Source organism: Lampris incognitus, chromosome 7 (genome assembly GCF_029633865.1).
Source record: "Lampris incognitus isolate fLamInc1 chromosome 7, fLamInc1.hap2, whole genome shotgun sequence".
In the NCBI taxonomy this organism is placed as follows: domain Eukaryota; kingdom Metazoa; phylum Chordata; class Actinopteri; order Lampriformes; family Lampridae; genus Lampris; species Lampris incognitus.
The window spans coordinates 13,315,242-13,338,809 of record NC_079217.1 but is presented as its reverse complement, the minus strand read 5'-3'; the positions used below and the strand labels follow the sequence as shown (position 1 = coordinate 13,338,809).

Here is a 23,568-nt window from a genome sequence, read left to right as displayed (position 1 = left end):
AAACAAAATCACTTCTCAGCAGCAGCAAAACTTTCCAGACTCCTGTAGTCAGAAGCTGGATGCTTTCTATTCAACAGCTTCACACTTAAACAACAGCCAAAAACAATAAACATATGGGGGAGTCAGGCTACTGCACCTGGATAATGGGAAAATCATAACCCTGTGCCTCTCTAATGTAGGCTACATAATTCTGGAGCTGGAAGCGCGGCAAGTTGTCATTAACGTCCTGCAGGATCAAGTTGAGAGCCATGTATGAGCTTGAGGATGCTGTTTCGGCTTTCACCACTAGACGGAGTCTAGGGGTCTCCTCAAAGTCCAGCCCCTCAGAATCCTGGACCCAAATTTCACCTAGTTCAAAACAAATACTGAGTCAAACCATGTCACACTTTTATAATATAGAGATGTGCGTTTTACTATTACTGAACTTACCCGTCGTGGGGCTGATTCCAAAAGATTGCATCCGGTTTCCACTGAAGATACTATAGCTGATACCACTTCGGGAGCCATCTGGGTACTGGGCCTGAGTTTGTGTTACTGCTGTGCCTGAGAAAACAAAACAAAAATTCATACATGTTTTCACTCTGTATATGAGGCATTCTATATTCTGGATATACATTCATGTATTTCCAGTGAAAGGTATACTGTATGTCCATATCATACTGTACCTTTTGCAGCATTTTCCTGAAGGCTGACATCTCGTGCATTGCGGGAGAAGCGGATGCCACTGTAGCTTTGTTCTCTGATATAAATGACTACCACTCCAAGCGAGGACTGAGCCGGGCTACCTTGGTCCATCGCCTCCACTATCAGGGTCCTCTGGTTCTGAGTCAGAGCCTGCAGCTTCTCTGTGGCCTGGATGTCTCCAGTCAGGGAGTTGATGGTGAAGCCCCGCACAGGAATGGCAAAGCGATAAAACACAGAGCCGTTGGCCCCAAAGTCCTTGTCCTCTGCCCTCATGGTGGCCAGCACTCGGTGGTTGGACACGCTACTTGCAGAGATGTTTATGATAAGCGGATCTTGGATGAAGAAGGGAGCATTGTCATTCACATCCTGAATGTAGACAGTCACCTGAGCGGTGGAGTTGCGAGGGTTGGCTGGGGAGGAGTCAGTTGCACAGACCTCAAAGGTGTAGGAGGCAGTTTTCTCTCTATCTAGAGGTGCTGCTGTAATGATACGGCCCGTTTTCTGGTCTATGATGAACATGCTTTGGGATCCGCGGCTCAGGAAGTACAGCACCTGGCTGTTGGGGCCATAGTCCAGGTCTGTGGCCTTCACCTCTAGGACCAAAGAGCCAATGGGGACATCTTCAGACACGTCAGCTGTGTAGCTGCTGCTCTGAAATTGGGGGCTGTTGTCATTGATGTCCAGGATGGCCACCTCCACCGTAGCTGTGCTGCTGAGGGGAGGACTGCCCTGATCCTGGGCTGTGATTGTCAGCATGTACCTGGCCTTTTTCTCCCGATCCAGGCGCCTTGATGTTGACAGCCCACCAGAAAGCCTGTCCAAGTGAAAGTCTCCTGCTGGGTCCCCAGCTGCAAGGGCAGTAATAATAGATGACAGGAATAAGTGTAACATCAAGGACAGGGATGTTTCGAAGTCGGATATCAAGGCGATGTTTGAAATGTAAAAGCATGGTGGCAATCAAGATACCACATGCAAAACATGGATGGCACATCAAAATAAATGTTCACCTGTAATCCTGTAGTTTATCTCCCCGCTGTCACCTGTATCCTGGTCGGTGGCTCGAAGGGTAAAGAGAGCCAAAGGCTCCAGGTTCTCAGGCACCTCAATACTGTAGTACAGACGTCCAAAGGTGGGAGCATTGTCGTTTTCCTCCAGTACTCTGATCCTTACTGTGGCCTTAGCGTAGTTAGGTGGGAGGCCCCCATCCTTTGCATAGACTGTAAGAGGGAAGGAGAAAGACAGAGCAGCACTCAATTGTCTTTACTTAGAGACTGAAACCAACATGAGTGTGTTGTTGCTACAGGGCTCTTCACTGCTGGCATGTCATTTCGATGATTATGTGATGATACAGAGGTATTAAGTAATCATCAACATGACATGCCAGCAGTGGAAGAGGCCAGTACCTGTCAGAGTGTAGTACTCCTGGAGCTCCCTGTCCAGTATCTTCGTGTTTGTTATGACTCCTGTTGCTGGATTGATACTGAAACTCTCCTCTGAGATGATTCCATATGTCACATGACCATTGGTCCCTGCAGAAAGAGAAAGACCAAAAAAAGATAATGATGGTCCAGTTCAAAGGCGAACTGCAGAAAAAAGTTAACAAATGCACAGAAAAAACCCGTGTGTGAGTGGTAAAAGCTTGCATGAATTCACTATTTACCCTTCTCACGTAAACGCTGTAGTATTTATTTTTTCAAGCTGTTTGTAGTTTGTTCTGCTGTCTAAGCATTTGACAGCAGAACAATGGATGATGATGGCCCTCCCTCAGGTGTCTGGATGCCAGATTGCGTGCTAACGGAGAGCGCAGTCTGGCAACCTCACCTGTTTACTTGACTAATTGTGCTTGGAGAGAGAGTTTACAATCCTTCTGTTTTATGTGCTCCTGACTAAGACCAGGGGAATGTGCCCTTCCTCCACTCGCAACACACCCCTGTACAGTCCTCAATTAAAACCAACTGTTAATGTCTGTGGTGCGAACACGCATTCAGCACATGGGGCTGTGGAGATACCAGAAGAGAATTATAAACATTTGGCTAACACACTGTGGTAACTTAATTTCGTGAGTACCACAGTGATGTTTAACGGATAATGCATGTGGGTGTCAAAATGCACTGTTGATATAAATAGCCTGTTTACATGTAACATAAGAGGGCATCCGTTGCATACCATGGGACTGTGAATACTGTGGAAGTATTCCAGGTCACGTTGTATGACTCACCTTGGTCCAGATCAGAGGCGGAAACCGTCAACACAACGGATCCCGGGGGCTGGTTCTCCGCAATTTCGGCTTCGTAGTGGCTCTCCTCAAACCAGGGCACCTCATCGTTGACATCAATCACGTAAACACACAGCAGTTGGCTGGACGAGTGCTGAGGCATCCCGTGATCCTCGGCAATTATGGTGAGGTTAAAGACGTCTTGCTCCTCACGGTCCAGAGGTTTGAAAATAGACAGAGAGCCTGCAGAGAGACGAATTAAAGATGAAATATGAGTAGACATCTCCTCCATGTCTGTGCATTATGATGTCTCACGGGAGCGATTGCGCCGATGACAGATCTGCGAAAGCATTAGTAAATATCAAAGGCGATAACCGACGCCACTCTCTGCGGCACCATGTGCTTATGTGAGTATGAGTATGAACAAAAAAAAAAGTGTGAAGAGATGTCGTGTGAGCGCCAAATCAGAACTAATCTCCTCTGCGCAAAAGCTTTGCCTACCTGAGCGCTACCACCATGCAGTAACAGCCCAACGGTCTGGCCACAGTTTACGAGTTTTTCCATTGGAGAGCACCGCAGCCATCGAGAGCGAGGCAGTAAACACACGCTCTAGACACGCAACAGCCAGGCCTGCCGTGCACTGCAGAAATTAGGGGCACTCTTGCCTTTTCATTATCCTGCCCTAAGAGGGTAGAGCTCGCATTGATTCAATTTCAATTTCATGCTTTAAAATGAGCCGCAACTGCTGAGAAAAAAAAAGGGCCAGGACACTGGGACTGTTTTGGTTTTGTTTTAACTTTTTTTTTTTTTTTTTTGTCTCGTGTTTTCTTTTTGTATCTTGCTTGCTCTGAGATAACTTGCCCCTGAGCCTTTAATCTGGTAGGAGTTACTGGCTGGAATATTTTCAGCAAATCTGACTCCTCTGTGATCCTGCAGTAAGCCCGCTCACTGATAATATATGGGGGGGGGGGGCGGAAAATAAAAAAGAGAGGGAAATGTTTTTATTTTGGTTGTTTCCAATTTCAACATCTTCATCCTACGCGGGGGCTTCGGTCGGCAACACTTGGGTCCGAGGGTGAAATGAGGTGATCTCGCGAGCCGAAGATTCCTGTCAGAAGGAAAAAAAAAACTCATCTGTTTCTTCCCTCACATGTAGGAGTCGTTCATCAACACTTGATGTTTTAATCGGAGAATGGTGTTGCCTTTCGCGGAATAGTAATTCACCGTATCACAAACGAGGTTTTCCTTTTGCCCCCCTTCAGTGGAATTAAAAGCCTCCCCGCTGACGGTGAGTAATGGCAGCGTGTCGGTGACGGGGGGCAGAATAAAGACGGCAGAATTAAAGACGTCCATTCCTCGCGCAACGGCTTTGGGGAATCACCTTAATAACAGCTCTGCCGTTCCCTCTGTTGTGGTTGGGTGTAATGCCAAACTAATGAAAACAGAACAGGTAGCGAGGGTCCAAGTCCTCCTGTCGCTGACCCCGGAACGGGAGCAGACCAGGTGTTCAAAGGATTAACTCTGTCATTACGCTAACAAATGGCCAGTGTGGATAAAAACACTTCAAGATGGGCACATACTGTGAGCCGAAGCAGCAGTGACACGCATGACAGACTCTGACTGTTTCCATCCCCGTGCCGATGCAAGGTGGGAGCGGGGGTGGGGGGTGGGGTTGGGGGTGGGGGTGGGGGGATGGGCAAAGATCGACACGTGTCTCAAGTACCACAACAAAGCCCGCAGGACCAAATAGCCCGAGGTGGCCGCTGATTAAGTGACGGCGTCTCACGAAGGTACACAAGCATACAAAATGCATGCACATGCACTCTTGCGCACACGTATCCCTGCACACGTACACACATATGTGCTCACACACATAAACACACGTAACCGATCCTTTCTCTAATGGTTCCCAGAAGCCCGAGCAAGAGGTTCTTTGGTCTTCCATGGGAATAGATCCACAATAACAGATGATGGGCTGTATGTATGTATGTATGTATGTGTGTGTGTGTGTGTATGCATTAGCATGTATGTGTGTATGCATTAGCATGTATGTGTGTGTGTGTGTGTGTGTGTGTGTGTGTGCATTAGCATGTATGTGTGTGTGTGTGTGTGCATTAGCATGTATGTGTGTATGCATTAGCATGTATGTGTGTGTGTGTGTGTGCATTAGCATGTGTGTGTGTGTGTGTGTGTGTGTGTGTGTGTAACTTTTGGCAGGCTGATATGTCTGTCTAGCCTCCAACTGAGAGAAATAATTCAGGAAAGGTGAAGTGAGAGTTCTGCTGAGCTCAAATAAAAAAAGATACACATACATACTACATGACGTAGTATGTGTGTGTGTGTGTGTGTGTGTGTGCGTATGTATGGATGCGTGTAAGTGTAGAGGATATGGGATATTCTTGAAGAAGTTGCGTGTGCCGTTTGCCGGTGAACTCCTGGAGACGTGACGACTTACCGGTGTTTGGGTTAAGGTTGAACATCCCACCAGCATTGCCTGACTGGATGTGGTAAGTCACCCGGCTGTTCTCCCCTTGGTCAGCGTCTCTGGCCATGACGTACAACGCTACAAACCCCACCGGCTGGTCCTCCATCACACTAACCGCTGTGGGTGAGCTGAACACCGGGGCATTGTCATTCTCGTCTGTCACATACACCCTTGCTGTGACAGAACCCCAATGCCTCTGGCTGGCATTGAGGGCGGAGTCTGTTGCCTGGACAACTAGGATAATGGAGGAAGTGACCTCATGGTCGACTTCCTGTTCCAAAGAGAGAACCCCAGTGCCGGGGTCGAGGCTCAAAAGGCCAGGGGTGTTGGGCCACTGGTGTACAATGGAGTACTCCAGCTCACTGTTGGGCCCGCTGCCATCCTTGTCTATGGCCTGGAATGTATAGATGGACGACCCAGACTGCATGCTCTCAGGGATGACGATGGTGATGGGGTCCTCGGGGAATTCGGGGGCATGGTCATTACTGTCCTCCACATCAATCTCCAGCTGGACCAGGGTGCTGCTGGGAAGGGCCTGAGAGAAGTCATCCACCTCGATCTCCAGCGTGTACCTCGCATCTCGCTCGTAATCCAGAGCTCGAGCGAGGTACACGTCTCCAGTCAGACGGTCCACTACAAAGGTGCCGTCGCGGTCTGTACCGCCAACCACCGTGTAGATGATCTCCCCTGGGTCTGGGACTTCTCTGTCGTGGAGCCGCACAGAGCCAACGATGGAGCCGGGTTTGGTCTCCTCCACAGAGTTGAAGGATACGGAGAGCGAGTTGATCTGTGAGGTGGGTTTATTCAAACTGAGGACCTGTGGCGAAACAGAAACCGTTTTGTTATTCTCTCACATTCATAGAGGACGGGTAAAAACAACATGGCGGAGTATCTAATCCTGTTAACAAACAGCGGTGGGTTTTTTTTCCTTTTTTCGGGGTTTTGCCATGGCACGGATGCTTGATGTTTGTACAGTGCACATGCCTCATGGCAACTTCAGTTTACAATTTCCAATACAAAGAAGAAAAAAAAATCATTCGGTGCAATTTAACAAAGCAGAAACAGATTACAGTGACTCTGTGTGTGCACGCTGGTAATGAAAGAAACCCGTTTTGCCCGGGATGAAGTTTTTATAGATTCCCATAGCGGGCCCACTAGCATTAATCGGGGGGTAATAAGAAAAGGCTGTCACTGCCAGGGAAGGTAAGAGAATATAAATGTACCCTAATCAGTGAAGGAAATGGTAAAAAATGTTCGACTTTTTCACTGGGACGTTGTCCTGTATCGCATGCGGTTTAACACCGCCCTCGATGACCGGCACAGATCCCTTCAAAGACCCCGACTTTAATGTTTCTCCCCTTTCAGTGAGAGGGGGCGCCGTAAGTAACACATGACACATTGTTCTAATAAAGTGTTTCTCAGCTTTCTCTGTCAAGAGAGGCATGAAGTCTGAACATTCAAGTGGGAGTATGAAAGAGAGCAAGAGAGAGAGAGAGAGAGAGAGAGAGAGAGAGAGAGAGAGAGAGAGAGAAAGAGCGAAAGAATGTGCTGATTAATTCAGCAGTGTTTCCGAGTGTTTTTAAGCGTACAGGATGTTCATGATGTTGGGCATTACATCCAACGGCACACTACCAACACTTCAGCGGGCGGCCCGAAAATAAGCCACAGATTTGTTCCGTGTTCGGATGGAAAACTGCGGTTCCAGAAATTGAATCAAATCAAATAAATCAGTGTGGTCCCACATCCTATCACACATTTTGGAAGATCGGTCTGAAAAGGTGAACTTTTAGCGAAACGTGCCAAAGCGCATCTCACAGACAAGAGCGACACCGCTCTGCTTAATCCGATTAATCACTAATCATGGCATTTTTCCCTGTCGTTGGAACATAAAATAAGGAGGAAAGAACTCAGTGGAAGTTGTTGCTTGAGTCCTGCACAAATGAGCTCCGTTTTCCTGGAACCCAGAAGTCTGATTTCTGGACAACATTCCTCTTTTATGCGCACCCCACCCCTTGCATGTTGGTTTGTCGTATTAAATATTAATTACGTTAACTTCGTCGGCGTTCTCCGTGAGCACACTTCCATCCCCGGCTCTGATTGCACACGGGGCTACTGTATTAATAGCGCTAAAGCCAGCGACGATGACATTGATCAAGAGGGTCTGCAGCTGGCCTTCATCACTAGCCAGCTGGGAGCGTTTGATTCGGCCCTCCTTTTCCATTTCATGTAGAAATTTTTTCCTTTTGAAAAGTCGCAGAGGGAGAGAGCGGAGGGGAAGGGAGGGAAGCTTGTCAGACACCGGGGCTGATATGTCTGCAGCTAAAATGAAAGGCGTGAGACATGGATCGTTTCAAGCCCGGTAAAAGGCTCTCCACTAAGACGGCCAGCCGCCCCACTTTACATTGTACTGCAAAGCATTTTGACCTTTTATTCCACCCGTCCGACGGATTGAGACCGCGGCCTGCATTTGGAAGAGAAACGAGGGACGAACACATTTCTCTATTTAAAAATGAATAGCTCACTTTTGATTATTATCCGCTTATAATCTCTGGCGTTCTCTACTATGATGTCTTCATTCTTTCATATCGCAGTTTGACGTGTTGTAAATTAATGAGCAGTCAAAAAAACTGCAGTACAAAAAATACCAAGAAGGAACACAGTCAACAACTGCTCTCATGTATTATTTACTAGTGATTATGCCGACAGCAATTTGTGCTCGAATCCATTATCTCCGCATATTAAATAGTATTGTTATGGGCAAGAGGGTGGCCATAGACGGGATATAGAATTATCTATCCATCCATTATCCAAACCGCTTATCCTTGCCCAGGGTCGCGGGGATGCTGGAGCCTATCCCAGCAGTCATTGGGAGGCAGGCGGGGAGACACCCTGGACAGGCCGCCAGGCCATCACAGGGCTGACACACACACATTCACACCTAGCGACAATTTTAGCACAGCTGATTCACCTGACCCACATGTCTTTGGACTGTGGGAGGAAACCGGAGCACTCAGAGGAAACCCACGCGGACACGGGGAGAACGTGCAAGCTCAACACAGAGGACGACCCCAAAGGTTGGACTACCCCGGGGCTCGAACCCAGGACCTTCTTGCTGGGAGGCGACCGTGCTAACCACTACGCCACTGTGTCGCCCGTTATTCCAGCATATTATGTAGTATTGTTATGGACAAGAGTGTGGCCATAGATGGGATATAGATTTGTCTAATGAAGCCCAATACACATTATATCAAAGTTCAGTAGTTTTTTTTTTGCATTAGTAACCTATAAAATGTAGATATTAAAAATGTAGATCCCACACTGCCCTGCAACAATGTACTTTCTGACCAGCATTTGGACTGTTTACCCCTCGTCATCATATTATCTGCTGATATGAAACAGGAAAGTATGTTCACAGTTTGTTCTGGTGATAGTCCCAGTGAACTCTGACCTGTACGCTCAGGAAGCAGATGGAGCTTTTAGGTGGCTGTCCTCTGTCTGTGGCCGTCACAGTCAGGCTGTACTCGGCTCGCTCGGAGTTGCTAAGCGGAGAGGACGAGCACAGTTCACCTGTGTTAGGGTTGATGGAGAAACGCTCTGCCCTGGGGCCTGGGGGGAGACAAGGTGAGAAAACCTTAAACATGGCTGAATACTGGAAATCTTTCACAAACTGACGCACACACACACCATCTCATCCTTTGTTCTTGCTGAGGTTGGTGTACCTGACAAAGAGTAGAATATGGTGCCGTTCTCGCCCTCATCTGGGTCTTTGGCTTGTAATGTGCCAAGAAGATACCCGGAGGCCTGGCCTTCCTGTATCTGAGGGTGAAAGCCACAGAGATGTCAGTGAAGTCTTTAAATATACTTTTTTCCCCTGCTTGTTTGGATGATAATTCAGGGTTGTGTTGCATCACCTGCATGACAAGGACTTTTCCGGGTTGGCTGTGGGTGAAAGCGGGGGCATTGTCGTTCTCATCCAGAACGGTGATGAAGGCTGTGCCGGTGGCGCTGCGTGGGGGCGATCCTCCGTCCTGCACCACCACCACCAGCTGGTAGCTTGACTGCTGCTCTCTGTCAAGGGACGTTCTTGTGCTGATCTCACCTGGAAGCGGGAAGATGAGATGGACTTTACAATGAGGTGGACTTTACAAGGAGGGACTCATCCCAAGCACTGAAGAAGTGATGAGAGATTAAAGAGCCAGCCGGCTTTGATCAGACACAAACACCCGCACATACACGGCGAGCATCCACGACGCACACAGACACAGACACACACACACAGGAGAGGAACACAGAGACAGAGAGCAAGAGGGGGAACCACAGCAGATGCTGCAGAGACATACATTTTTAGGCTGGTCCAGGAGTCTCTACCCACACACGAAAAGGCTCAGCAGGCCTATTAAAGCCCAGCCAGACATTTACCACTGCAATCGCCACCAACTCACTTATTCATAGCAGTGGGGGGGGGGGGGTGCAGTCCAAATCTCAGTCAGTAAATGAATAACTTGAAGAGCTAAATGATCTATTTCTGACACAAGGAAATTAACGTTTAATGGACCTAAAAGGGCATCTGATTTTTTTTCCCTAACCATCGCAAAAACTGATTTTTTTAACGACAAAGCTTGAATAATGAAAAGATGAGCAAATAAGTACTTTAGACAGCTCCACCCTCACTCCTGACACCGTGTAAGCTTTACGGACTCTTGCAAGGGGATCGATGTAGGCATATGGCTATGAATCCCAAAACCAACCGAGTGCACAAACCTAACAGAGCTACAAATAATAACATCACCACAGCAGATCTGAATGACAGACTTCTGTCAAACCAGTTTTGTTATTCTAGTTTCATAGTTGTTGTTGTTTGGGAGGGGGGGGGGGTTCTCTTCCTTTTTCTCCCAAACTGTATCCAGCCAATTACCCCACTTTTCCGAGTTGTCCCAGTCGCTGCTCAATCCCCTCTGCCGATCCGGGGAGGGCTGCAGACTACTACATGCCTCCTCCTATACACGTGGAGTTGCCAGCCGCTTCTTTTCATCTGACAGTGAGGAGTTTCACCAGGGGGACGTAGTGCGTGGGAGGATCACGCTATTCCCCCAAGTCCCCCCCGAACAGTCGCCCCCAACCAACCAGAGGAGGCACTAGTGCAGCGATCAGGACACATACCCACATCCGGCTTCCCACCAGCAGACACGGCCAATTGTGTCTATAGGGATGCCCGACCAAGCCGGAGGTAACATGGGGATTCGAACCGGCGATCCCCGTGTGGGTAGGCAATGGAATAGACCGCCACACTACCGGGACGCCCCGAGGGCACCTCTTTTTAAAATGTAGTTTGATGTCGGTCTTGGATAATTACACTGCTTTAAAAGATTGAAGTTGTGAAGAGGCCTTCTATTTTTTTTCTTATTATTTTTCATGTGACTTTCTGCATGGAGACTTGCTTACATGCCATCTTTATATTTTCAATTGCTCTGGAGCCTACACGAGGACTAGCTTCACTTTATATATACTAAATATTTAAAGCTGCTATGAGGATTCTAGGATTCTGGTTGACTTGTTGAGCAACCCTATTAAAAAAAAACGGTTGTGTTTCATGGATGAACAATTTCATCTCTCATAAGCATTTCTTCTTGTTGCAAAAATCCACATTTGCCTGCTGGCTGCTCATGCATTTGTTCTGAAGAGAAGAGTGAGAGATGTAGGGATGTTTGCAAACAGATAATTGCAAAATGCACAGCTATAGAGTACTATATCTCTGACTGTGGCTCTGTATCTCTGTGTGTTGTGCAAGGTTTCATCAGATTTTGTGGGGAATCTAATCTGAGGCGTGCAATTGGAATCATGATATAAAAATATCTAATCTTCCCACTGATGGTCTCATTTGCATATGTTGGTCATATCAAAATTAAATTGAGAGTGAAAATTAATCAGTGAAAAAAAAACACAGAGAAGCCTTAAGACATTCGTTGGCACAAAATATTTTCCCCAACAGCCCAAACTGATATTCTAACACTCAGCCCAGCTATGATTCATGTCCCAACCGGTCATCCTGTTGTCTATTAACCTGTGAAGGAATTGATCTGGAAGTGTCGGTCAGGGTGGAGGAGGCGGTAGCTGAGGCGTCCGTTGTGGCCGCTATCCCGGTCCGTGGCCAACACACGACCAAATCCTGTTCCTGCTGGCAGGTTTTCTCTCACTGCCAGGAAGACCCTCTCTTGTGTGAGCCGGGGTGAGTTGTCGTTCTCGTCAGTTACGGATATCCGCACCGTGGCGCTGCCGGTCTTCTTCAGCTGCCCGTGGCCTGCACTGGCAAGAACCGTCAGGAGATACATATCCTTAACTTCTCTATCGAGGGCGCTCTTCACAAATAGCCAGCCACTGTCTGCAGCAATGCCAAACCCTGTCGCATCGCCATCTGGGCGCAGGTGATACGCTAGCGGACTGGAAGAACCAGAGCTTGGCGTCTCTCGATTGAGGGCCCTGACCTGCAGGAAGCGAGTGTTTAGGGGAGTACCCTCCTTCAGCTCGACTCGGTAGGTGAGGGTATCGAACACCGGTCCATGGTCATTTTCTGCTTGGACATGAACCACCAGCATGAGTGTGGCACTTAGCTGGGGTACTCCCCCATCTTTGGCTATCACTTGAAGGTCATAGCGGGGCATGCTCTCATAAGACAGGCTCCCCACCAGTCGGATCTCTCCACTAGCGCGCTCTATGCTGAAGGTCCTCTGGGCCCCAGTGGGCGATGACAGGTCAAAGGTCAGCTGGCCGTTAGCTCCCGAGTCACTATCCTCGGAGTGAATGCGGTACACCACCGTGCCCATTTCAGTGTGCTCTGGCAACAGCACGGACTCGGAAGACGAGGGCAGAAAAACCGGCGCGTTGTCGTTAACGTCCGCAATTGTGATGTGAACACGTGTCTGACCGAATGCTGGGGGTCTTCCGCTGCGGGCCTGGACCTCTAGTTCTAGAGTCGACTGGGCTTCATGATCAAGTGGCAGACTGGTCCTCAGGGCGCCGGTCTCAGGATTCACTGTAAAATAGCCTGCTGGGTCCCCAGAGCTGATGGTATAGGAGATATCCTTTGGGAAGCCTGCAGAGACAGAGGGATGACAAAAACCAGAGGCAGGTCAACACAGCCCAGACGACTATTCTGAAAGCACTTAAGAAACACGTAATATACTCAGAAGAGGCAATTTTTCAATTCTCAAGACTAAACTATAGTTCTAAATATCCATAGTAAAGGCTTATATAAACAGAAGTTTTGAAATGGTATTTTTTGATTAATGCGATTTCGGTTAGGTGTGTATTGTGGCCCAACGGCTATTTGTACAAGTGGTGCAGAAAAAAAAACCCATTTTCAGCACATTCTGTGTTGTGATCCTGTGTGACTGATAAATGTAGAGTATGATGAATGATTAAGTCTGGACCACAGCACTGAGGTGTGTGTGTGAGTGAGTGAGTGTGTGTGTGTGAGAGAGAGCGAGAGAGAGAGAGAGAGAGAGAGAGAGAGAGAGAGAGAGAGAGAGAGAGAGAGAGAGAGAGAGAGAGAGAGAGAGAGAGAGAGAGAGAGAGAGAGAGTACAATGGATCATTGCAGCAGCAGATGACAGGATACGGACCAGATAAAACAAAATATGGTATAACCATAAACAGAGCAAAGGGAACACAAAGTGCCACACATCCAACAAGCAACTCGAGAAACATGGTACAAAGATTATGTGAGTATATCAGTTGATATATATGGAGTGAAAATGCAAGCGGTAAGACCGCCAACATCCCGACACTGGAACATGTTATCCAAAACACAAGTAAACAGCAGACAAGAGCTTGCTTCTGCGTGAGTTTGTGGACATTTGTCAGTGAGGCAATGTTCTCAACAGAGTCCACCCACCGTTCTTACTGGTAGCACGGACGACGCCAACCACGGTCCCCCGCAAGACGTCCTCTGACACAGTGAAGAAGTACTGAGTCTGTTCAAAGACGGGCGGTGCCACCAGCCCCGCCACGATACTGATGTTGACCTTGGCGTTGACCGGGGCAACCAGGCCACCGCCGTCCTGGGCGGAAATCTCCATTGGGATGACAGAGTTGGCCTTCCCGTGAAGAGATCGAGACAGGGAGATCACACCTACGAGCACAGCCACAAACCAGAATTAATTTGCAGACAAAAAAAAAGACAACTGTATTTGCCCATGACCTTGTTTCGGAGATGAAAACAAGCTGGAAATTAAATCAAATAATTCATCTTTCATTCAAACTAGGATGCAGACAAAATGATGTTCAGCCGGGCACAATTTCCCTTTCCGTTTAATCAATGGCCACACAATAACTAAATCAACCCCCCCCCCCCCACCCATTTTTCTCCCCAGTTGTACTTGGCCAATCACCCAACTCTTCCGAGCCTTTCCGGTTGCTGCTCCACCCCCTCTGCTGATCCGGGGAGGGCTGCAGACTACCACATGCCTCCTCCGACACATGTGGCGTCGCCAGCCGCTTCTTTTCACCTGACAGTGAGGAGTTTCACCAGGGGGGCGTAGCACGTGGGAGGATCATGCTATTCCCCCCAGTTTCCCCTCCCCCACGAACAGGCGCCCCGACCGACCAGAGGAGGCGCTGCTAGTGAAGCGACCAGGACACATACCCAAATCCTGCTTCCCACCTGCAGACACGGCCAATTGTGTCTGTAGGGACGGCCGACCAAGCTGGAGGTAACACGGAGATTCGAACCTGCAACCCCCGTGTTAACATGGTACACAGTAAAATCCTGAGTGTTAATTTAACTTCCTGAGTATTAATTTAACTCTGACAGTGTACAAATGGACCCGACAGGATCCATTTGTACACTCGGAGTTAAATTAACACTCAGTTTTTTACTGTGTAGGCAACGGAATAGACCACTATCCTACCCGGACGCCCAATCAAAACTAATCTAAAGATACATTTTTATTTAGCTCTCTTATTTTTGGCACGGTCATTGCTGAATATGTTCCAGTATATTTTTTTCCCCCGACAAAATTATATCAGACAAACAAAAACATCACTCGGTAAGCGCTCACATACAACTATACCTCAAACAGCTACGTACATGACCGAAATGTGGAAAAATAATATTCACGGTAGCAACTGTTTATAAAAATAATAACATCACCAGACAAACCATTAGTGTTTATAGAGCATTTATCACAAGGAAGTCACAAAATCCCTTACAGGGTAAAAGCAAAACGTTAGCAAAGTTAAAAATGTGAACGATAAATCGAGAAGAATAACACTAAAATACACGAGGGGAGATGGTTGAGAACGAGCGAAGCAAGACTACATCAACACAAGCCGGGGGGTTCTTCAGGCAGACATTTTGATCACTATCAGATCTATAAGACGAGTAGTGCACAGCCGCACGGGGCGAGCTCTTCTAAGCGGCAATACCCACCGGTGTCTTTGTTGAGAGTGAAGTACGGGGAGGCTCCTCCGGGGACCGTGCGGTATGTAACTCTGCCGTTCTTCCCTGAATCGGGGTCATAGGCCATCACTCTGACAACCGATGTCCCAGGTGCGCTCTGTGTGCTCAAGCTGACGGCGTAGCTCACGGGGTAGAAGGTGGGTCGGTTGTCATTGATGTCGACCAGATCGACCTTCACGTAGGCTACTGAGCTGAGTCCGCCCTGAAGAAGGAAACAAAAAGCCCTTTTGTTGTATTATAACCTTCACGGAGACTGCAGTAAATCATGATCAACTTGTCGGGAGGGGAAAAAAAAATAATCTCAAAGCAAGTTTTAAGCCACATTTATGGCGCTAGTAAAAAACAGCAGTAACTCTGTTAAAATTGGATGTATGGTGAGGCCTTTACATTATGGTCCCTGCGGGTTTTTGTGGAGGGATACAGAGCGATAGATTCCCGAGGGAAACAGCAGTATGTCAGGACCTGTGGAGGGAGAATGGGCTTGCCACAGCCTAACAGTCTGTTTCCTAGGCCTTTCATTTGGAGAGAATACAGTGAAAGCTTTTCATTTGGACCAGGTGGCAAAAAGGAGGGAGGCGGCAGTCCAACTTGTTAAATATTACTGCCTGACAGCTGAAGCATTTCTCCATTTGATTACTTTAACATGGCTAAGGTAATTTCCTTTCATTTTTAACCTTTTACTTTCAAGTATTATTTGGCTCTCGGTGCAGGGGATGCTATACTAACTAGTGGCTAAGCCTGCCACGGAGAGCCATTCAACCTTTTATTATTATTTGGCTGAGCAAATAAAGGTCCGTCAGCACTGTTGGCCATGTCTTTGCTCTCCTGTCTCTGCGAAAAGCACTGCTGCTGTGTTTACGGGATTATACTTTGGGCATAGTGTCAAAACGCGGCAGCTCACCCCATCCACTGCAGTGACAGTGAAATCGTAGCTGGCTGGCCCCTGGTCTCTGTCTAATGCAACGCTAGTGCAGATTTGGCCCGTCTCCTTGCCAATGGTGAACTGAGAGGGAACAGCACTGCTAATGCCAGAGCCCAAGGAGTAGGAAACGGATCCAAAGGAGCCCCCGTCCACATCAGTCGCAGTCACCTGCAGAGAGGAAGACAACATCCAATTAGTTATTCAATTCCGAGCATGCATGCATTTCAAAAGAGACTGTGTAAAACAGGACTAGAAATCCCCACTTTTCAATTAATGCGATAATTCACACACACCCGTGATGTACACATTTTACTCCGAAATTTTATAACATGGCAGACGAAGTCTAAATTCTATTACAGGGAAGTGCAAGTCAGGCAGAACCTCCAAGCTGAAACCAGAGCACCATACCAGGTGGTGTTTAAAAGCATCTTTGGACCCCTTCTTTCTTGTTTATCTGAGCAAGAGCATGGGCCAAGCAGGCCCTTTGGCAGTAAGAGGCTCTGAGGGAGTGAAAGGGAGGGGAGATGAGAGAAGGAAAGGATGTCTTCTACAGGCTCTGGGAGGGCTGCCAGCGGAGAAAACGGCCAGCTTCAGGAGTGGCGTCTGTCTGCACGAGACAGTGACAAGGATGGCTGCAAGTAGAGTGGGATACCACACAGTATGCTTCAGCGCTGAACAGTATATACACTCTAATGTAAAGTCCCCCTTGTGGTCTGGTTTTAATAATGCCACACATCTACAGAGGGCTGCAACTGGTGGAGCTATAAAAGCAGCTCGCAAGCCATCAGCCAGGGAGCCGACTCAATTACTGAAGGAGCTCCCAAGACAGCACAAGGCAAACAGGCCAATCAGTTCGGGCCCATGGGTACCAGTGGGATAATTGTTTGCAAGTGTTGGCTCTGGATTGCAGCTTGAGAGAGATTACAGTGGGGTTAAGCCTCACAAGTTGATTAGTATTCTCCTTCCTTCCGTCTCTTTTATAAATGGGTCTTTTTAAGAAAATAGATATTGAAGGAAAAGGAGCTGGAGGCATGCTCTGAAGCACCAGAGCTCGGTGGAGGGTAGCCTTGTTCTGCGAATGAGAAGGGGTAGCCATCAGGAAGACTGCCAAAAAAAAAAAAGGGAAGAAGGAAAAACAAAAGGCAAGTCATGGTTATCATCAAAAGCAGACTATTTTTAAAGATGGCACTGGTATGAGTGTGTGTAGATGGAAATCATTCATTCGAGGTGATGAAGATTTGGCTGCGGTAATAGGGCCTCCACTTTCTGCGAGAGCAGATGGCAGACAGTGAGCGGGCCCCACACTTTTAACTGTAACTCCTACCAGAGGCTGAACGGTGTGTAGGAGTTGGGGAGCGCTGAAACTGGCAGAGACACAAGCCAAAGAGAATAATAATAAACCACATGAGGAAAGGGTAAACCAAGAGCAATACATGTGAGCTACTCAATCTTTAACAGTGCCTGTAGCTTGCTGTAATATTTTATCATCTTGCAGGGGACAAGTTATTTATTAATAACTACCGAACTGCTTTATGTGCTTGTTTTCTCCTTGGTGGTATGACAAAAATGTGGAAATATACTGTCCATATCCCCTTTGAGTATCAGTTTGACGGAATGTAAAAGGTTGTGAATGAGAGATTTAGGGGCAATATACTGCAATTAGAGATCTTTTTAGTGGACGGGAACGTTTTAGCATGAATACCAAGGGCATTTAAAGAAAGCACAGGGGCTTTTTAGGGGTCCAACATATTTCAGGAAGCTCAAAGGGAAGCATTAAGCAGCACTCAAAAAGCAGCACTGAGCACAGAATTCCCTGTTTTCTGACTGACTCAAATGTGGTAGGCACTGGATGTGCAAGCAATTTAAGGTAAGTCACTGTCACTTTCCATTTATGCCCCAACCAGCCATCACAGGGGTGATTTTGAAGGTATTTACGCAGACAAGAAACATCTTACCTGCATAGGAGGAAAAATGCAGCCAAAGTTTTCAAAAGGTCATTCCAGTTATTTTCAGGGTTGACGTAAAAGCTCTTTCACTGACTTACAATTGAAAACCTACGAGAACTTTTTATGAAAAAAAAGTTTTGTTTTGTTTTATTCCCCCCTCATTTTTTTCTCCCCAGTTGTACTTGGCCAATTACCCCACTCTTCCGAGCCACCCCGGCCGTTGCTTCACCCCTTCTGCCAATCCGGGGAGGGCTGCAGACTACCACATGTCTCCTCTGATACATGTGGAGTCGCCAGTCACTTCTTTTCACCTCACAGTGAGGAGTTTCACCAGGGGGACATAGCGCATGGGAGGATCACGCTATCCCCCCCCCCCCCGCAACAGGCGCCCCGACTGACCAGAGGAGGCGCTAGTGCAGCGACCAGGACACATACCCACATCCGGCTTCCCACCCGCAGACACGGCCAATTGTGTCTGTAGGGATGCCTGACCAAGCTGGAGGTAACACGGGGATTCGAACCGACGATCCACGTGTTGGTAGGCTACGGAATAGACCGCTATGCCCCCCGCACGCCCCCGTTTTATGAAACGTTGAAAAATAAGTTACCAGTGGTACTAAACAGAAATGGGGCACAGACAGAATTAAGGCTCGGGGACTCAGGCCAAATCTAAGAATATGGATCGATGACAACTCCTGGGAGGGCACGCAAAAGCAGAAAAATCGCCGCAATATGACATCGAGGACAAAAGGAGAAAGCACCTTTTTTTGGCAGATGAGCAGGATAATACATCACATGTTAAGAACATACCTCTCTTCTTGAGAAGAGGTACTGTAAAGGCAAGGGATTCAGCTATTTAGTCATGCACTGTATGGGAAGAAATCTGATTGACAGAAGAAAAGAGAAGGAGGCTGTTTTTTTTCTCTCTCGAGTAGGTTCAACCAAAGTTCAGCAGGGTTTTCAGCACCCTATTAGTGTTACAGTAGATGATCGGTTCGTCTCGAGCTAAGACAAACTTAAACATAAACTTCACACATTGGTTTATGTCCGTTGGAGAGCGCAAGCTCACACATTGGCAAACCTCAGACTAACTGCACACAGCTATAAAGCTCGGCGACGTGACGTGGATATCCTATGTATTACTACGCTGTGATTACGCAGCTCCCAGTGCATCCAAACCCGGCCATAAAGCGCACATAGAGGAGGGTACTTTCAGACCTGCGGTCTGAGAGTCCGTGAGTTATATTCTTAGTTAAAGGCAAAGCTATGTAAAGGAATATACCGCACGATCAATTTTGCGCAAATCCCAACCATTCAAAGTGGTATACCTGAAGCAATCAGTCTATTTTCAAACCGGCAGAGACGGAGATTTCGATTCCACTCTCATTTATAGGCTTAATGACAGCCTATCTGGAGCGCCGGCTGGAGCGGAGGGCGCGCTCAATGCGGGAGACTACCCTTCACCAGTCACCCATACGAAATACCGTCCTCACCGAAGCCTGATGAATAAAAAACGAGAGCAGGACAATTAGCCAAACCGCAAACCAGGAATCCTAAGAGATGAGGAAAGACGAATAAAGCCTGGCCTCTGGCATTAAAACATCTTCTATAAAAAAAAGAAGTCAGATGGAGAAGATTTGCAAAAATAAAAAAATCAACCTTAGAGGCAGGAAAGGACTTAAATCTCTCAGAATGTGACAAGACTCTAGCGAGGCCAATAATGAAGATCAACGCACATTGAGGATATTACATAATGGTATATAGTTCAGCAGCCGCGAGGAGACGGTTCATCATTTCACAGAAAGCTTGGCACTGGTCAGGTTTTCTTTTTCCGTTTCACGATGTATTTGCCTCAACTTTATTTCTCTCATTAAGACATTCTAGTGTACCTATGCGCCGTTATTAAGCAAGAATACTAAAATATGTTTTAATGACACAACGTGGACCACATTATATCAAAAATGATTTTAGTAAGAAGTTGCTTTATTGTCCGCCATTCGATTTGGAAAGTTTTCCTCTGGCCAGTTGTTTAACAAATGTGCTAAGAATTATGGGGCGGTTTTGGTTGATTGATACTAATTGCTTTTTGTCTATTCAGTATGCATATACATACTTTTCACATACAAAATTTGCATGTTAACATTACACATACTACAGTTTGCATACTATTAGTATGTAGTATGAACACCCCCCCCTCCCTTTCTCCCCAATTGTACCCATCCAAATACTCGACTTTTCCGAGCCATCCCGGTCACTCCTTCACCCCCTTTGCCGATCCGGGGAGGACATGTGGAGTCACCAGCCGCTTCTTTTCACTTGACGGTGAAGAGTTTCGCCAGGGGGATGTAACACATGGGAGGATCACGCTATTCCCCCCCAGTTCTCCCCCCTTCCCCTCCCCTCTGAACAGGCGCCCTGACTGACCGACTAGAGGAGGCGCTAGTGCAGCGACTAGGACACATACCCATACATACTACATCCGGCTTCCCACCCGCAGACACGACCCATTGTGTCTGTAGTGACACCCAACCAAGCTGGAGGTAACACAGGGATTCGAACCGGCAATCCCCGTGTTGGTAGGCAACGGAATAGACTGCTATGCTACCCAGATGCCCAGTATGAACAACTCTGACACAGCTTTAATCACATCAGATTTGGCACACCCAACATAAGTAAGTGCTATAGTATGATCAGCTCAGTTAGTATTAACAGGTCTACCTATGCAAGGTTAGAAAGGAAATCTGCAGGACAGGGGGTACAGGGTTGGGTAACACACATCAATCAACTTATTAGCAAGTAAGACAACCAAACAAGAAATGACAGTCAGAAACAGCACTTCTCTGCTCTGCAGCAGGAGGAAATTTACACTCACCACTCGCTCCTATGCATCTCCTAAAGTATCTCCTACGGGCCTCTTTGTCTCCTGCAGAGTCTTGACTCTGCCCACTAAACCGCGTAGATGTTATGCAAACTTTCTTTCTTTTTTTTTATTAGATTAAAAGTTCAAAAGGAGGAGGACTCTCAGATCATCATCGGCAGCCAGCAGTATTCTCGCTACACTCAGTGTGTGTGAGTGAGGCATGATGGAAACTGTCTTATCAGCAGGGTAAAGAGGACGTTTGGCTGAGCCCTTAGTAAAACAAGCTGGGGGAATCCAAAGATAACTGGGGCACTCTGTGGGTCTCCCATCAGATTCCAGGAGCCCTTCAGACGAGCGCTTTTGTCTGGCTCTCCAATGCAGAGGATGGGATTCATGACAGAGAGCATGTGCTTGTATTTTTTATTTTTTTCCACGGTGTATGTTCAGTCGGAGTAACGTTTTGGGAGTTTCGTGTGTGAGACAGTGTTCTGGCTGAGGTACTGACCATGCTCTGTGGGGTCTGAGCGAGCGAGAGAGAGAGAGACGAAGGAGGGGGAGAAGAAGGACAGGCTTTGATTTTCTTCTATTTTTGAGTCTTAATTCTTGAGACAGGTTTCCAGAGGAGACTGATTGAATCCTTATATAGGACTGACTATCAGATACTCATACATGTGCGTCAAATCATGAAAATGTTTGTGGATGCTAATCCAAAAGGACTGACATAAAGTCGTGCATAGCTTATATTTTTCCCACATTCACCGCGACAAAAAAGCTCAATTACTGTCATAATAAAACGGGGTTTCTATGTTTAGACAACACTGCTGACTCCAAAACTGTACACCAACTTGTCCGATGACTTTATTCCTACCTATGAGAGAATGTAATACGGCTTTGAATGTTTCCGATAGTCACTGGGCGGCAGGCGGGGAGACACCCTGAACACCCTGGACCCTGGCCCAATGACTGCTGGGATATGCTCCAGCATCCCTGCGACCCTGAGAGCAGGATAAGCGGTTTGGATAATGGATGGATGGATGGATGTTTCCGATATTCAGTGCACACAAATTACACTATTAACAGCCGGCGGCCTGATGTTTCTCACAATTTTTATGCAAAAAGTTGTAGGTAGCCTACAGCTTTGGACAAAGAAACGTATTTGGGGGGGAAAAAAAATAAAGTTCATGCATCGTATGTGTCTGATTTATTTCATTTGACGGCTGGTAACACAGCCAATCTCATTCGAATTCATGACAGACACCCGCATATTCAGCAGTGCCTTTTTCAGTTGGCTAAGCATATTCATTTTTTGTTTTGTTTCATTTTTGGAGGCCAGGATGGGTGGAGGGGGGCAATATTGGGGGGGGGGTTCTCAAGCTCGTCAGCACCCACAGAGCTGGCATGGTTTTCTTGTTCTTGTTCTTAGATTCATGACAGCGACCTTATTTACCCCGGCTTCTGCTTTACTCATTGCACGGCTGTGCTCAGAGCTCCGGTGCGAAGAGGGGCTGGGGCAAAAACCTGTGTGTAAATAAATAATGGAGACCTGGAATTGCCAAAGCCATCAAGGGGCTGAAATAAAGCCATCGGACTCCTTGTGTTTCAGAATGCCTGCTCCAAGAAATCTCTCTCACGCAGTCCACGCTGGAACCATCTAATCAGGGCTACACCTTTGCCAATCCAAACAGGCCACAAATGAGGGGGTGTGAGGGAACACACTAGCCAACTGGGAAATTATTAGCCAGATCAGTGAAGCGCTCCATGCATAAAATCTTTTGAGTATATAGTAGATGTGTAGATATTTTGTGTGTGTGTGTGTGTGTGTGTGTATATATATATATATATATATATATATATATATATATAGCCTCTTTTTTACAAAACCGTCAATGGTGTTGAGTGCTCGACTAATGAGGAGCGGGATATCAACACGGATACAGGAAGAAAGATACACAAACACACAGATGCACAAACAACCAAACAAACATACATATATAGACTTGCCAATGTGCCAATATATACAGACATCAAGGATATAATGAATTACACATCACAAGCTCGTGATGCGTGTGGAGCAAAAAGGGTGAGGCCAAGTCAATGCCGCACTGAGATCACTACAGAAATGCTGTTTGTAGTACATCTCTGGAAACAAACCAAGCACAGTTGGGCATGCAGCAACAGCAGCCTCAAGCTCGGGCAGCTGAGGTCCAAATGAAACACTGTTGCCGTCTTCCCGGCATCAAGATGTGCTAAGAGAGCGCGGGATGACATTTCTAAATCTCTTAAACTCAAATTTATGCCTGACCTCGTCGTTTCCACTTCAGCCCCCTTTTATCCGAGAGCTGTTTTGTTGTTGTTGTTGCTGTTGTTGTTTTGAAATAGCATATGTAAAACACTGGCCGGTAGATGTTTTGTGTGGCACAGATGGGTCTGGAATCGTGCCAAAATATCAGCGGATTGAATGTGGATGCTGGACCAGGGACAAGGCCCCCAATCTCTGGGGCTTCAGCTGAAAGAGTACTTAGTTTACAATGGAGTGGGGACAAAGTAAAAATAGTGGAAAGAGACAAGGATGCTGCCTATCACCACTCAGCATGTTTTGAACTGCGATAATGGACTCTTTCCTGACAGTTTGCTCCCCACAACGCATTCTTGATATTCCGTGTAATCTTAATGAGACAGTTTTAAGCGATGCAATCAATTAAGAATTGGACAACTCCCCGCGAGAACAATTCAAAACAGCGGTTGATGGATTGACGGATTGACACGGGGACCGCTGAGAGGTGGAGGAGGGGGAAAAGGAAAGCGTAGGCTCAAAGAAATTAAATGAGGGGGTGTGATGGAGAAATCTGGACTGAGAATTGCTATGAGCTTTTACAGCTGGTGTGAAGCCATGCACACTCCTCTCCCTAAATTGTCCTGGCATCACATCTGAGGAGAGAGGAGACGAGGGGAGAGAGGCGGAGACTTCGCAAAGGCCTCTCTTACTCAGCCCTCTGTGCA

At 47.1% G+C, this 23,568-nt stretch overlaps 1 protein-coding gene across 1 annotated transcript in view; it reads right to left on the bottom strand.

The window, feature by feature from the left end:
• LOC130115916 (protocadherin-16-like) overlaps positions 1-23,568 on the bottom strand; it is a 90,079-nt gene that overhangs the window by 5,731 nt on the left and 60,780 nt on the right. The window contains exons 2-15 of the mRNA XM_056283775.1: positions 15,742-15,930; positions 14,811-15,042; positions 13,275-13,511; positions 11,446-12,474; positions 9,296-9,483; positions 9,104-9,200; positions 8,833-8,990; positions 5,355-6,201; positions 2,903-3,142; positions 2,088-2,213; positions 1,692-1,901; positions 666-1,532; positions 430-543; positions 137-348 (exon numbers count right to left, since the gene is read on the bottom strand). Of these exons, the coding sequence (XP_056139750.1) occupies positions 137-348; positions 430-543; positions 666-1,532; positions 1,692-1,901; positions 2,088-2,213; positions 2,903-3,142; positions 5,355-6,201; positions 8,833-8,990; positions 9,104-9,200; positions 9,296-9,483; positions 11,446-12,474; positions 13,275-13,511; positions 14,811-15,042; positions 15,742-15,930 (4,746 nt within the window). The remainder of the gene's footprint in view (positions 1-136; positions 349-429; positions 544-665; positions 1,533-1,691; positions 1,902-2,087; positions 2,214-2,902; positions 3,143-5,354; positions 6,202-8,832; positions 8,991-9,103; positions 9,201-9,295; positions 9,484-11,445; positions 12,475-13,274; positions 13,512-14,810; positions 15,043-15,741; positions 15,931-23,568) is intronic.